Source organism: Diospyros lotus, chromosome 10 (assembly GCF_014633365.1).
Source record: "Diospyros lotus cultivar Yz01 chromosome 10, ASM1463336v1, whole genome shotgun sequence".
NCBI classification, from domain to species: domain Eukaryota; kingdom Viridiplantae; phylum Streptophyta; class Magnoliopsida; order Ericales; family Ebenaceae; genus Diospyros; species Diospyros lotus.
Window position 1 is genome coordinate 2,152,051 of NC_068347.1, and position 12,719 is coordinate 2,164,769.

The 12,719-nt window shown below is 36.0% G+C and overlaps 1 protein-coding gene across 1 annotated transcript; it reads right to left on the bottom strand.

Moving 5' to 3' along the window:
* Positions 1–4,680: 4,680 nt before the first annotated feature.
* LOC127811810 (cyanidin 3-O-galactoside 2''-O-xylosyltransferase FGGT1-like) lies at positions 4,681–8,966 on the bottom strand. Its single transcript, XM_052351986.1, has 3 exons — positions 8,855–8,966; positions 7,974–8,030; positions 4,681–5,168 (listed from the first exon to the last, which is right to left on the bottom strand). Exons 1-3 carry the CDS (start codon positions 8,964–8,966, stop codon positions 4,681–4,683), a joined length of 657 nt encoding a protein of 218 aa, XP_052207946.1.
* Between the last annotated feature and the right edge of the window lie 3,753 nt (positions 8,967–12,719).

Below are 12,719 nucleotides of genomic sequence, written 5' to 3' on the forward strand. Positions count from 1 at the left end.
AAGTTGTCAATTTCCACTTTTACCGGCGGTTTCCACTTTTACCGGCAGTTTAAAACCGCCGGTAAAATATAATTACCGGCGGTTTTGAACCGCTGGCAAAGGAAAAACTTTGCCGGCGGTTTTTAACAGCCGGTAAAATACTATTACCGGCGGTTTTTAAACCGCCGGCAAAGTCAAAACTTTGCCGGCGGATTTCAATAACCGCCGGTAATTATTATTTTTACCGGCGGTTCATTAAAATCGTCGGTAAATTTTTTTCCCGGCGGTTATAAACTGCCGGTAATATTTTCCGACGGACGTATTTTCGACAGACAAAATTACCGTCGGTAAAAATTTTACCGGCGATTTTTTTACTTTTTCCGGCAGTTTTTTAACCGCCGGGAAAGATCATACCTCCTGTAGTGATTCAACGCTCAAATCACTTATTTTTATTATGCAATATCCATATTGCAAGAGTTCAAAGTAAAATTTATCCTATAAATAATAGTCTCAAACTATGATTTCTTCCATCTTAATTTAAACTCGAGTTTGAATTTAAGTTCAGATAATAATACAAAAATATAGTAAAAAAAAAGATGAAAATTCGATCTAATGAGTCAATTGAAATTAATAATTAAAGAAGTCTACAAGAATAAAGAAAGAAAGAAAGAATGAAGGGTAGCTCCGCACCGTACCTCAGCTTCTGGTTGGGCTCTCTCACTGAAAGACGATGCTTCGTGTAACATCCCGTTCGAGCGATAGGAAGGACCGGAACAACTTACCCTGATGGGCCTACACGAACTTCCCAGGGAGGTCACCCATCCTTGGATTGCCCCAGATCAAGCACGCTTAATTTGGGAGTTCTTTGCCAACATTCAGCCTAAAAGGTATCCAGCTGGTGTTGTTTCCTTTCTTACACTATCCTCGATATATTCTAACTTCTCTGGGCTCTCGGGGTATTACATTCTCCCCCCCTTAAGCACATGACGTCCTCGTCACGCGACCTTACAACCGGTCCCAGATCTCCCCCCGTGCATGGCCGATGTGGGATTCGCCTAAGGTGCCTACACGCACCCCCCATAGGGGCCTCACACCCCCCTCGGAACTCAGCCTCCTCGCTGAGGTTTGCCCCACCACCGCGCTCAGAGGCTCGGGAGTCGGCTCTGATACCAACATTGTAAGCACCCCCATCCGGATATCCCAACCACTCGGTCTATCCAAATGAAAGCGCTTACGTAAGGGAAGATAAACAAATACAAGACAAAATGCCCTGACATGCATTCATAAAAGAAATGCCACAGCGGAAGCAAAATGATATACATGCATATCCGCAGGTACCCCGCTGATACAGCGGTCATGGAGTATATAAAAATACATACAGACCCTGTGCCCACAATAGGAGGTACAAATGACAACCTGGCACAGTAAAAAATAAAAGACAACGACTCTATCAAAACATCAGAGTTGACGGGGGCAGCTAACTGTACACCTTACCAACGCGGCCGACTGCTAAGTGGAACGATTCTCGCCCTCGGCCTTTGCTTTACCCTTACCTTATAGTTGTCCATCAGTACACATGCATACGCACCTACCAATAAAAGTGACTTGGCAAGTCATGATAACATCATACATCACGTCCCTTCACACGTGATCCTACACCTTAACCATTTTCATAAAATGTTTATATCCGATCACACCTTACTGTTATTGTCATACAAACTAAAGCTTGCTGCGCCCAGACCCATACCAGATGAACATCATGGGATATAACTCCACACACATAGTTTCCTCAGGCAGATAACCCATGTCCTAACTCGTTCCCAGACACGCCTCACGAGCATGTACCATGTCCAATCAAAACTTTATATAATAAAGATTACATCCACCACAACATCCAAAGGAAACTACATACATGAACTCTATTTACAGACAACTTCCTATCACTTTTTCTTGCTAACCTAGGCTTGCTCCCACTAGGTGGTGCTCATCGTGTCCCTTTTTGCTCGGGATGTAGCCTCATCTGCTAGGCTCAGCAATCCCTCGCTGCTTCCAACACTAGAGTTGGGTCCAATGAATTCATCTCTCAGGTGAGCAGAACTCTACACTGCAGCCTCTGCTGAACGACCAGCAAACGATACACGTTGTGTTCCGAAATTAGTTGGGTCCCAAATCTCTACTTGTCACTCTACAGTACAGGCAAACTGATCATAATGGACCCGAAGTGTCACATTCTCCATAACAATCTGAGTGAGTTGCCTCCATCTCTCATTCATATACTTTCTCACGAAAAGCACTTGCTTTTCGGAGTATCCTAGTAGGTGCTCATATCCGGCTACTAAAGACAAGCTAGACGCCTCTCTAACTCTACTCGACAATCTTGGTGTACAGGAACTCGTCCCACAAAACTGACTCCAACTACGCTCTGATACCACCTGTAACATCCCGTAGGAAGGACCAGAACAACTTATCCTGATGGACCTACGTGAACTTCCTAGAGGGGTCACCCATCCTTGGATTGCCCCAGGTCAAGCACGCTTAACTTGGGAGTTCTTTGCCAACATTCAGCCCAAAAGGTATCCAGCTGGTGTTGTTTCCTTTCTTACACTATCCTCGATATATTCTAACTTCTCTGGGCTCTCGGGGTATTACACTTCGTCTACCGTGCAGCGAACAGGAGGCCAATAATTGTTGGGGGAAATTCTATTTACAATCATACCTTTTGCTTTTCACAACCCATTTTTAATATTCCTAAAATACCTTGAAATAAAAACTCATATTTACCTTTCATTTAAATCTTTAACACTCAACAACCCATCATTACTTTTCACACGCGTTCACTCACTTTCTCAATCACGATCACCATAGCCACTTTACTCACCCACTGAACATCGCACAATCACTATTATTCAATACTTAGCATTACGTAACCACTATTATTCAATACTAAATATTGCTCAGGCTAATTCTCCTCGCCATAACCAATTACCAGTACTATCAGCAGTTACTACTAGCGATAGAAGATTATTATCCATTATTATTTACGTAGAGTTTGACGAAGAAGATAAAAAGTATTACTATTCCTGTTTTGTCGAGAAATAACACAATTTACAACATCTATCACTAGTTCAATAACATAATTTATATATACATAGAAAAGGGATGAATTAAAAAAATAAGATTAATTAAAAAATAAAAAATACGCCTTGAAACCCACCCGAACTTAGGGGTTCGGGGTTGGGGGATGCCCCCGAACCTCGGGATTCGGGGGCTAGGGGATGCCCCGAACCCCGGTGTTTGGGGGGCAATTAGCTCTCCCGAACATCGTTGTAATTTTCAAGTTTCAGGTCACTCTCCGCTGACTAAGGCCTTAATCTGTTGATTCAGTGTAGCCAATCTGAAATACCCCAAAATTGACTAATTCTCTCTTTGCCATTCGTGGCCATTTCTTAAGATTGATGTGTGGTTTAGTTTGTGCTGAATGAATGGCTATGAACATTCAGGACGTGTATATGTATGTGTATATATAGCTTGCAGAATATTGCTATACCCTGCACGCAGTGAGATTGCTTTCATTTACCATTGCTTTCATTTACCATTGCTTTCATCAATCCGTTCACGGCTCTCTCTCTCTCTCTCTCTCGCTATATTCTGCACGCAGTGAGATTGCTTTCATTTACCATTGCTTTCATCAATCGCTCACGGCTCTCTCTCTCTCTCTCTATATATATATATATATTCTGCACGCAGTGAGATTGCTTTCATTTACCATTGCTTTCATCAATCCGTTCACGGCTCTCTCTCTCTCTCTCTCTCTCTCTCTCTCTCTCTCTCGCTATATTCTGCACGCAGTGAGATTGCTTTCATTTACCATTGCTTTCATCAATCGTTCATGGCTCTCTCTCTCTCTCTCCCTCTCTCTCTCTCTCTCTCATATTATAAAATTTAAACGTGATAATAAAATTTGAATAATATTTTAAACACCCCAGCAATTAAACGTGTGAACAATGACTAATTTTTAATTGATTTAGTTTGATTATGATTTGTTTGTGATTATTCAACTTTGTCCATGGAAGTCGGGAAGACAAAATATAATAATGGAATCAATTATTATTTTCACGTTTTTTTACGTGGAAAAGCAATAATATATATGGAAGAAATTGACATATAAGATTTGGCCAAATTTATATTTTTATTCTTGTATTTTTTACGTTTTTTTATGTGATTATCGAAACGCTTTGTTATTTCAACTATACACTTGTTCCTGTATTTTGCACTCAATTTAATTGAAACAATAAAAAGTTTGGATGATCATATAAAAAAATATAAAAATATAAGAATATGAGTTTGCCTCGAGCGAACAATCGAAAGCGCCAAAATTTTAAAAGGTCCTCACCTAATTTGTCATTATTGTCTTTGGATGAAGCCTGATCAGACTTCATAAAATAAGCCCGAAAATTGATGATAAAATTCAATCTATGAAGTCTGATTTAATCATCGAACTTTGATATCACGTCGTTACATGTAGCAACATCCCACGAAAAGCTGTTATATATCCTCTGTTAAGCTGCACTCAGTTCCAAGGGCGCAATAAACAACTGACCCAGCCTTAAACTTGCCGAGCCAGATGGCCCATCTTTCCTCCGAAGACGAAAAGCTCGATAGCTCGTTTACGAATAGCCCTGAAAGCAACACAAGCTTCTCCTATTGGCTCCTGAGGTAGTCACAGAATGGCCTTTCAATCTCCCCACAGGTCGAGAAGCCTAGTGCATCACATTTGTACAAGCTAGCATAAAGGCGGGCATAGAACAGCATGTCTTCGCCAAACTTCTTCTTCCTTCGAGCTTCAAAGGCTCTGGCCTCGCGACCATGGAGCTTCATCGCCGAAAGCGGATACCTTTCTAGGGGTTGAGCAATGTTGACCTCGGCTAACTCTTCGCCAGGAAAGCGCCTTACCGGGGACAATGCATAGGCGATCATCGAGGGGTTGACGACACTGTAGAATACAGACTCGATCCCCAACCAGAGGGCCAGAGCTGGCAACCGGTGGGTGAAATCGAAGAAGACAACGTCCAGTTTCAGATGACGGAGGATAGCTTCAATCTGAGGCTGGGTGCAATCCATGGAGTCCATAAGGAAAGTGCCCAAGGAGGAGGGCACGTCCGCGGTGGTCTGCGCACCAAGAGGGATCCCTTCCACATGAGAGAGTGTGATGGGGACAAAGGTGATGACTCACACACACACACACATATATATATATATATAAAGGTTAACGTTTTTTTTCCCATAAATAGAAACAAAAACGCAAAGTGTCCACAATTTAAAGGTAAAAGTATATTCTGAGTCTCCTAGCAAGAGAACTAAATAAAGAATATTCCTTCAATTACAATAATATACGATCGCTATCAATTTAAGTAATATTTGTTAATAAAGATATAGATTAAAAAATATATATATATAAAAAATATTTCAAATTTTTATCCTTTCTAATGTGTTTGTTAAATTTATTTGATATTTTTTAAATATATTTATCTCTTTTCCCTCTAGATAAGCATATCTTAGACCTTACAGATAAAAAAAAATAACACATATTTTTTCATATATTCCAAAAAATTTAATAAATAGTTTGATAAAAATCTTATAATACTTTCCAATTTTATCTTGATCATTCTATATCTTGGTTCAGAAAATATTTCAATCTTATTTTAATGTAACTTTATCTTTCTTATTTTAACAAATGCTATCTTAGTGGGAGTCATAAGGTTAATTTAGGATTCGAAAATAACTTACATGTGGTGTTCAAATTTCAGTTCCATCTTCATATTATTTATAAGTTTTAATTAATTTTTTTATTTAGAATTGGTTTATAAATAAAAATCTATTGTAAATAATATAATATTATTATTTATTATTATTATACATATAATATATGCATTTATTTTTAATTTTTAATATTAACAAATAAATAAATAGTTAAGAAAAGTCAGGACTAGACCGAATAGAACTAAACTAATCAAATCATATCCAATCTAAACCCTAACCAATCCAAAAATTTTAGGAATCTTAATTCCAATCTGATTTGGTTTAGCTGTCCAGAGGTAGTCTAGATCAAATGAACACCCCTACTTACAAATTAAATAGTATAAATGATTACTGAACTTTACATTAAGGTACAAAGAAGTCACTGAACTTTAATTTGTAACCGAAATGTCACTAAACTTCAATTTAATATACAACTCTATAACTACTGTCAACTGCCATTAAAAAAGGCTAATGAAATGTTGATGTGACTAACAATATGGACGGCTAAATAACACAAATGGTCACTAAACTTTGCATAAAAGTATAAAAATATTACTTAAATTTGTATTAAAGTACAAAAATATCAGTATTTCGTTAATCTCTTTTAACGATAATAGACGATAGTTATGAAATTATATACTAAATTAAAGTTTAATGATCTTTTAACTATAAACTGAAATTTAGTGATATTTTTGCACCTTAATACAAAATTCAATAAGCATTTATGCAATTTAACCCTTATTCACGTGCCTCGTCAACACAATTCAAAAATGACATAAAATCAAGACCTAAGGCTATCTTCAACAACCTTTTCTCCAGCTTGCCAAAGCTATCTTTGGTGAGAAATCTCAACAGTGCTCGCTATCGTCAGTTCGCCTCTTCAATTTTTTGACAACCTTGAAATGCCTTACCACTGTTAGCGATCAGATTCTTCTCGCCATCTCTCTCCCACCCCTTAGTTGTCATCAACGCACCCTTCCCCTCCAACGGCCATCAACGAAAAAAAGATGAAAAGGATCGACCAGATCGAGAAGCGGACGAAATCGGTCGAACGAGAGTCTAGATTGAGCAACAAAAACTCTAGGCGACTAACGCGCTACTCCAAGCAGCTCCAGATCAAGCAACGACAACCAATGACGGCGTGTCTTCTTCGACAATGGTGATGAGCAAATCAACTGTTGGATGAGTGATTTTGGGATTTTTTTTTTTTTTCATTTTGGGAGCAAATCAGCCAATGATTTTGGTTTTTTTATTTATTTATTTTTGTATTAGGTGAGTGATATTGTGTGTATTTCATTATTTTGTATATTTAATTATTAATTTTGTATATATGTGTGTATCTTGTTATTTTATAAATTTAATTATTAATTTTGTATATGTATATTTAATTATTTTATATATTTAATTATTAATTATATGTATGTTAAAATAAATAAAATTAAAGTTTATTAATAAATAAATAAAATAAAGAATCAAATAGATAAGAGAATAGCTAATGTTGATGGAGTAGATGTAGTTTTCGAGATAAAATTAAAATAAAAAATGAATTATTATAATATAATAGAGATTGGGATATAGAGGCTACTAAAGATAGCCTAACTAAATCAAATTGTCCCCAAAAACTCTTCGAAAAAGCTCAAATGCTAGACGTTCTTTGGAATCAGGGGTAAGATATCCAATTAAAATTAATTAAGAATAATTAATTCATTGAGAAAACCGAAAAAGAAAAAGAGTCCTAGAAAATTAGGTGGTGTTCTCTTCGTATTTTAATTTTGAATTTTGAATTTTGAATTTATTTTTAGTTTTGTGTTTTGAGTTATTGTTTTGAAATTTTTAAAAAAAACCGTTCTTTTTGTCATTTTGAAAAATTATTTCTTAAAAAAAACTAGAAAATATGTTTGCTTTGAAATTTTGTAAAATATTATTTTATGATATTTTATTTAAAAAAATTAATTATTAAATAATATTAACTCTTTTTAATATATATTTTATAATAAATATTATTATATATAATATGTGTAATGCACTTACTAATATACTATACTCAATATATATTTTTAATTATAATATATATATACTATATTTTTAAAATTTTAAATAAATATATAATTTTATTTTCTCAATTTAAGGATAAATGTTTCTTTTTTTTCTTCTTTTCTTTTTTTTTCTTTTTCTTTTTCTATTTTTTCCAATACCTGCTTCTTTTCCGTCGCTAGCAACTATCGTCGGCCGGAGATTCAGAAGATCAGAACCTACCATTAGAAAGGCCAAGCCAAGAGAGTTAACATATACAAAAATGGGCTAGATTTAACGACTAGATTTTGATTGATTTGATTTTTAATTTTTGGTCAAACCTTAAAAACGCAGTCAATCGCCACCAGCCATTGTGGTCTGTGGTTTCATGGCCGTCAGCCATCCTTTAGATGTTGCTTAGCCAATATGCAGTCATCAAGCCATCATCACCTACTTGCTCTGTCATGGCTATTGTTTGCTCGACATCATCAACCTATCATCATCAGCTTCAAGTGGCCGCCAAATATGGAAGATAAAGGAGAAAAGAGGTGGAGTCAAAGGTAGTGGTGGAGGGCAAGGTCACCGATAGGGAGAAAATAGGAGAAAAGAGATAAGAGATGAGAAAGAAAGAGAGACTATTAGTTCTGTGAGAATGGGTTTCGGGGTCGCGAGGGAAAGGGTTGTTTTCCGCGTTTTACGTTTGTTTTGCCTTTTCAGTTAGTTTTCACTGAAAACACCCAAAATAACAAATTTGTTTTGGGTTTTCTTTATAAAACTTTTCTTTGTTTTTGAAAATGCGTTTTTGAACATGTAAAATAAATGCGTTTTCAGTATTTTAAAAAATTGAAAATTCAAAACAAGCTGAAAATAGTAAAGAAGACGCAGTCTTAACCTTTGTGTTAAAGCTCTAAGGCAGCTCATATTCTTTCCATTGTTCTGTCGTTGAAATTCTTCATCCGTCTTTTTCTTGTGTATCAGAAATCGGTAAGCATCACCGCCACCGTCAACATCGTCAATCACCGATTCCATCACTCGCTGCAGATCTTGTCGCCTCCATCGCAACCATTCACAACCATCATCTCTAACCCCACCACTGACTCATCCTCCTCCTCTTCCTCATTATCATCATCTTGTTCTTCCATCCTCTTCGCAGATCTCGCCACCGCCACTGGCATCGGTCACTGCTATTATCTCTTCCACTAACACCGACACCAACTCCTTCTCATCCATCTTCTCCTCATCTTTTCCTTATCTTCTTCTACTTTCATTCTCGCTATAGATCTCTCCATCACTAATGACATTGTCCATAACTCAACTCATCTCTGTCGTCGCTACCATCTGGATCGCCATTTCTGGAGTCCCTCTTCGTCAATCTTGTCCTTTGTTTCTTTCGATTTCCTCTCATCCCTTTCTCAATTTGTCAGAACATTGCGAGGGGTTCCGACAGCTCTGACCACACTAACTAAAGTTTTTCTCTTTCTTCTCGGGAAGATATTACAGTCTCTCGGAGACTATAATTAGCTCTCAGAGACTAGATTCTCTCAGAAACTGCCCAAGTCCCTCTTAGGAAGGTTCAAACTGAACCTAAGCACGTCTTAACTCTTATATTTGAAAATTAAAAATTTGTGAAGGGTGTTGTTGCCAAAATACAACAATTAAAACTTGTTTGGAGTAAGGAAAATTATCGTCTAAAGCCGTATGAGATATTAACAACCAAAGGTATTACTGCCGAGCAAGCTCTCCTAAAGAGATGGAACCTCATGGAGAGAGGTCTCTCAGAGAGGGGTCTCGCAGATTGAAATGGCTCGCAGAGAAAGATGGCCAACTAGGGCCCTCTAAAGGTTTAGCCTGGCTAGGTGTTCAGTCTGGCTCAAGGCTCTCGAAGAAGGTCTGATACACCTCTTAGAGATGAGTAGATCAACTTCCAAAAAAAGTATGGACCTCTTTCGAGAATGTGCGTCAAGGGCCTCGGAAAGAACAGGGGCTCTCTTGGAGGAAACACGACTGACTTGGCCTCGACTTCTAGAAGAACTACTGCACAAGATGAGGGTTAAAAGCCTTGCGGGAAAAATCTCCTGCGATAACCCTCCGACGATCAAGTTAGTAGGCAAGGAGGGAAGAAGCTGCAAAAAGAAATGTAAGGATTTCGGAAAGAGAAATTTGAGAGAATAGAAATAGGTTACCAAATGTTCAGATCCCGCCAAATATGTTGTGTCTTACCTTTTATAGAAGCCCAACTCTCAATGGTTGATGGAGACACGTGGGCAACCATGCAGCTAGCTTCTCATAGACACTCTTAGAGAGATAATATCTCACAGAGACAGGGCACTACAAAGGGTAAACATGATTTATAGGAATGGGATGTGATTTTGGAAGCTCTAAAAACTAAAGTTGTGTTCTCTTTGCTTTTTAATTTTTAATTTTGAGTTTTGAATTTATTTTCAATTTTTTACTTTGGTAGTCTATTTTTAGAAAATTAAAAATACGTTCTCTTTGTCATTTTGAAAAAATATTTCTCAAAACAAAAAATTAAAAAACATGTTCTCTTTAAAATTTTGAAAATAATTTTTTAATGATATTTTATTCAATAAATTTTATTATTCAGTAAATTTAAAATATTTAATGGTAATATATTATTAAAAATATATATAAATTTTAAAGTTAATGAATTTTGTAATATTTTTTCCATTACAATAATAAAATATGAATAAATAAATAAATAAATATTTTTGAGTTTAGAGTTTGTTTTGAATGAAAATACTCAAAATAATTTTTTGTTGTTTTGAGTTTTCTTTATAAATTATTTTTAGTTTTCAAAGATGTATTTTTAAAAATAGTAAAAAAACGCGTTTTCATTATTTTAGAAAATCAAAAATTAAAAATAATTTGAAAATAACAAAGAGAACGCAATCTAAAATTTGATTGAGATCTTAGACTTTCAATACTCTATATTGAATCTGATATTAATAATTTATACGATTAATTTTTAAGTTTAAACAATTTAATTAAAAACTTTTAAAGGTTTAATAATTAAAATATTAATTTTTAAAAAAATCAATAAAAGATTAGTATTTATTATTTAAAAAATATTAGAATGTAAAAAAATTTACTAAAGCATTAATTTTTGTTACAAAATTTGTGGAATTAGTATTTATTATATAGAAAACATTAAAATGTAAAAAAAAAAATTACTAAAGTATTAATTTTTTTTACAGAATTTGTGAGATATAAAAAAAATCAAACATGCTGGTGAAATGACTTGAACCAATGACCTAAGAAACTTTTGATTTACAAGCCACCAGTCTACCAACTAAACTCAAATAAAATTAGTGTTAATTATGTATGTTAAAACATATTTATTATATATTTAAAGTATATATTCAAAACTGGAACTTAATTTTTAACAAGCCTTCTATGATTGGGGAGCCGTAGGCAACCGTCTTGGTCGCCTACCTTTAGGGGCAGCCCTATGAATATTTATCACGAAGTCTTACACTTCTTTATAAATAGATGAGTCCTCATTTAAAAAATGGTACGCCTTTAATGTGATATCCAAGTTTTTAGCAAATTTGAGTATCTAATATAAATATTAGAGTGTTTATACATGAACTGCCTTACATTATCTAATTGTTCTCTTTCTTTCAAAATTTAAATGACTTGAAGACAATGTCCTCAATATAAATACAATTGACTTTGACTATTTTCACTTCCCATTGTATCAAATTAAAAATTCAAGTGATCAAATGAAAAAGAAAACGTAAAATATGGGATAAAAATATAAATTTGCCTAAAAAGTTTCCTCGAAAAACTCCAATTTAGTTTTTCTCCAAAATTATTTGGGCCAAGTCTGTAACGCCCCGTTTTCCCACAACGAGCGTTAACTCGAGATTTCGGGAATATTTTTTTTTTTTTTTTTCAACATCGAACACACAACATAAGTCTCTCAATACATATACCTTCATCACAATCATTTCCCGTCAATCCCGATCGTACCTTCTTAGCATATCAAAATTTAATAATAAACTAAGACAGGTATCAACAATCACATCAGCGGAAGCAAGATCGAAACCTCAATGATATATAACCGACAATTCCTTTACAATAACCAGATCGATGTTTCACATGAAAATATCAAAATATTACATAACCTCTGAACATCGTAATCATGGACAAAACCTACGAAAACTAAACATAGCCGCTACATCTCGATGATATTCTTTCCCTTGGCGCCACTGCTTTCACCTGGAACGTTTGAATATTCCAGGGACATAGTCCAAATTAGATGCTGAATCATCTAAGTGAGAGTTCAAAAACGTTTTCATGCAGACATGAAAAATCATATACAAAATCGATAAATCCCAACATGCACCAGCCTAAGAGAATCCCACATAGCACTTAACCCTAATCGGGGAAAATGCAATCTCTCTAAAGGCGACACAACCACTTCGGTTCATTGGCAAAACAATCATGCTTAAGAGGGACAACCTCGACATATGAACCCGGGAATCACCCCATTGTCATTGTTAGGCTTTACGCTCCAACTCAAAAGCATTCCAAAACCCAACGCAACCCTAGCCCCAAGAGTGCCACATCAGCACTATCCTCGGAATCGACGTCACCTCGGCATTAATGCTATTGCTCAAAGGAACCAGGGGTGGTGTCCACTCGCAGCCCCGCCACTTGAGCCAACAACCGGGGTGGTGTCCACTCTCAGCCCCGCCACTTGGGTCCCGTAGGGTGAAGTCCGTCTCAGCCCCGTCCCAAGTGGGTCACCTAGCATTAATCCTAGGTACGCATCCCGAGTGCCGTCACTCTGGGCTACATCACAAATTACCAACCCACGTCCCACATGGACGACACAAAACAAGCCAATGCCGAAAAATCATAACATGCATAAAATCAACATCTCCATGTATGCAATTTACTGT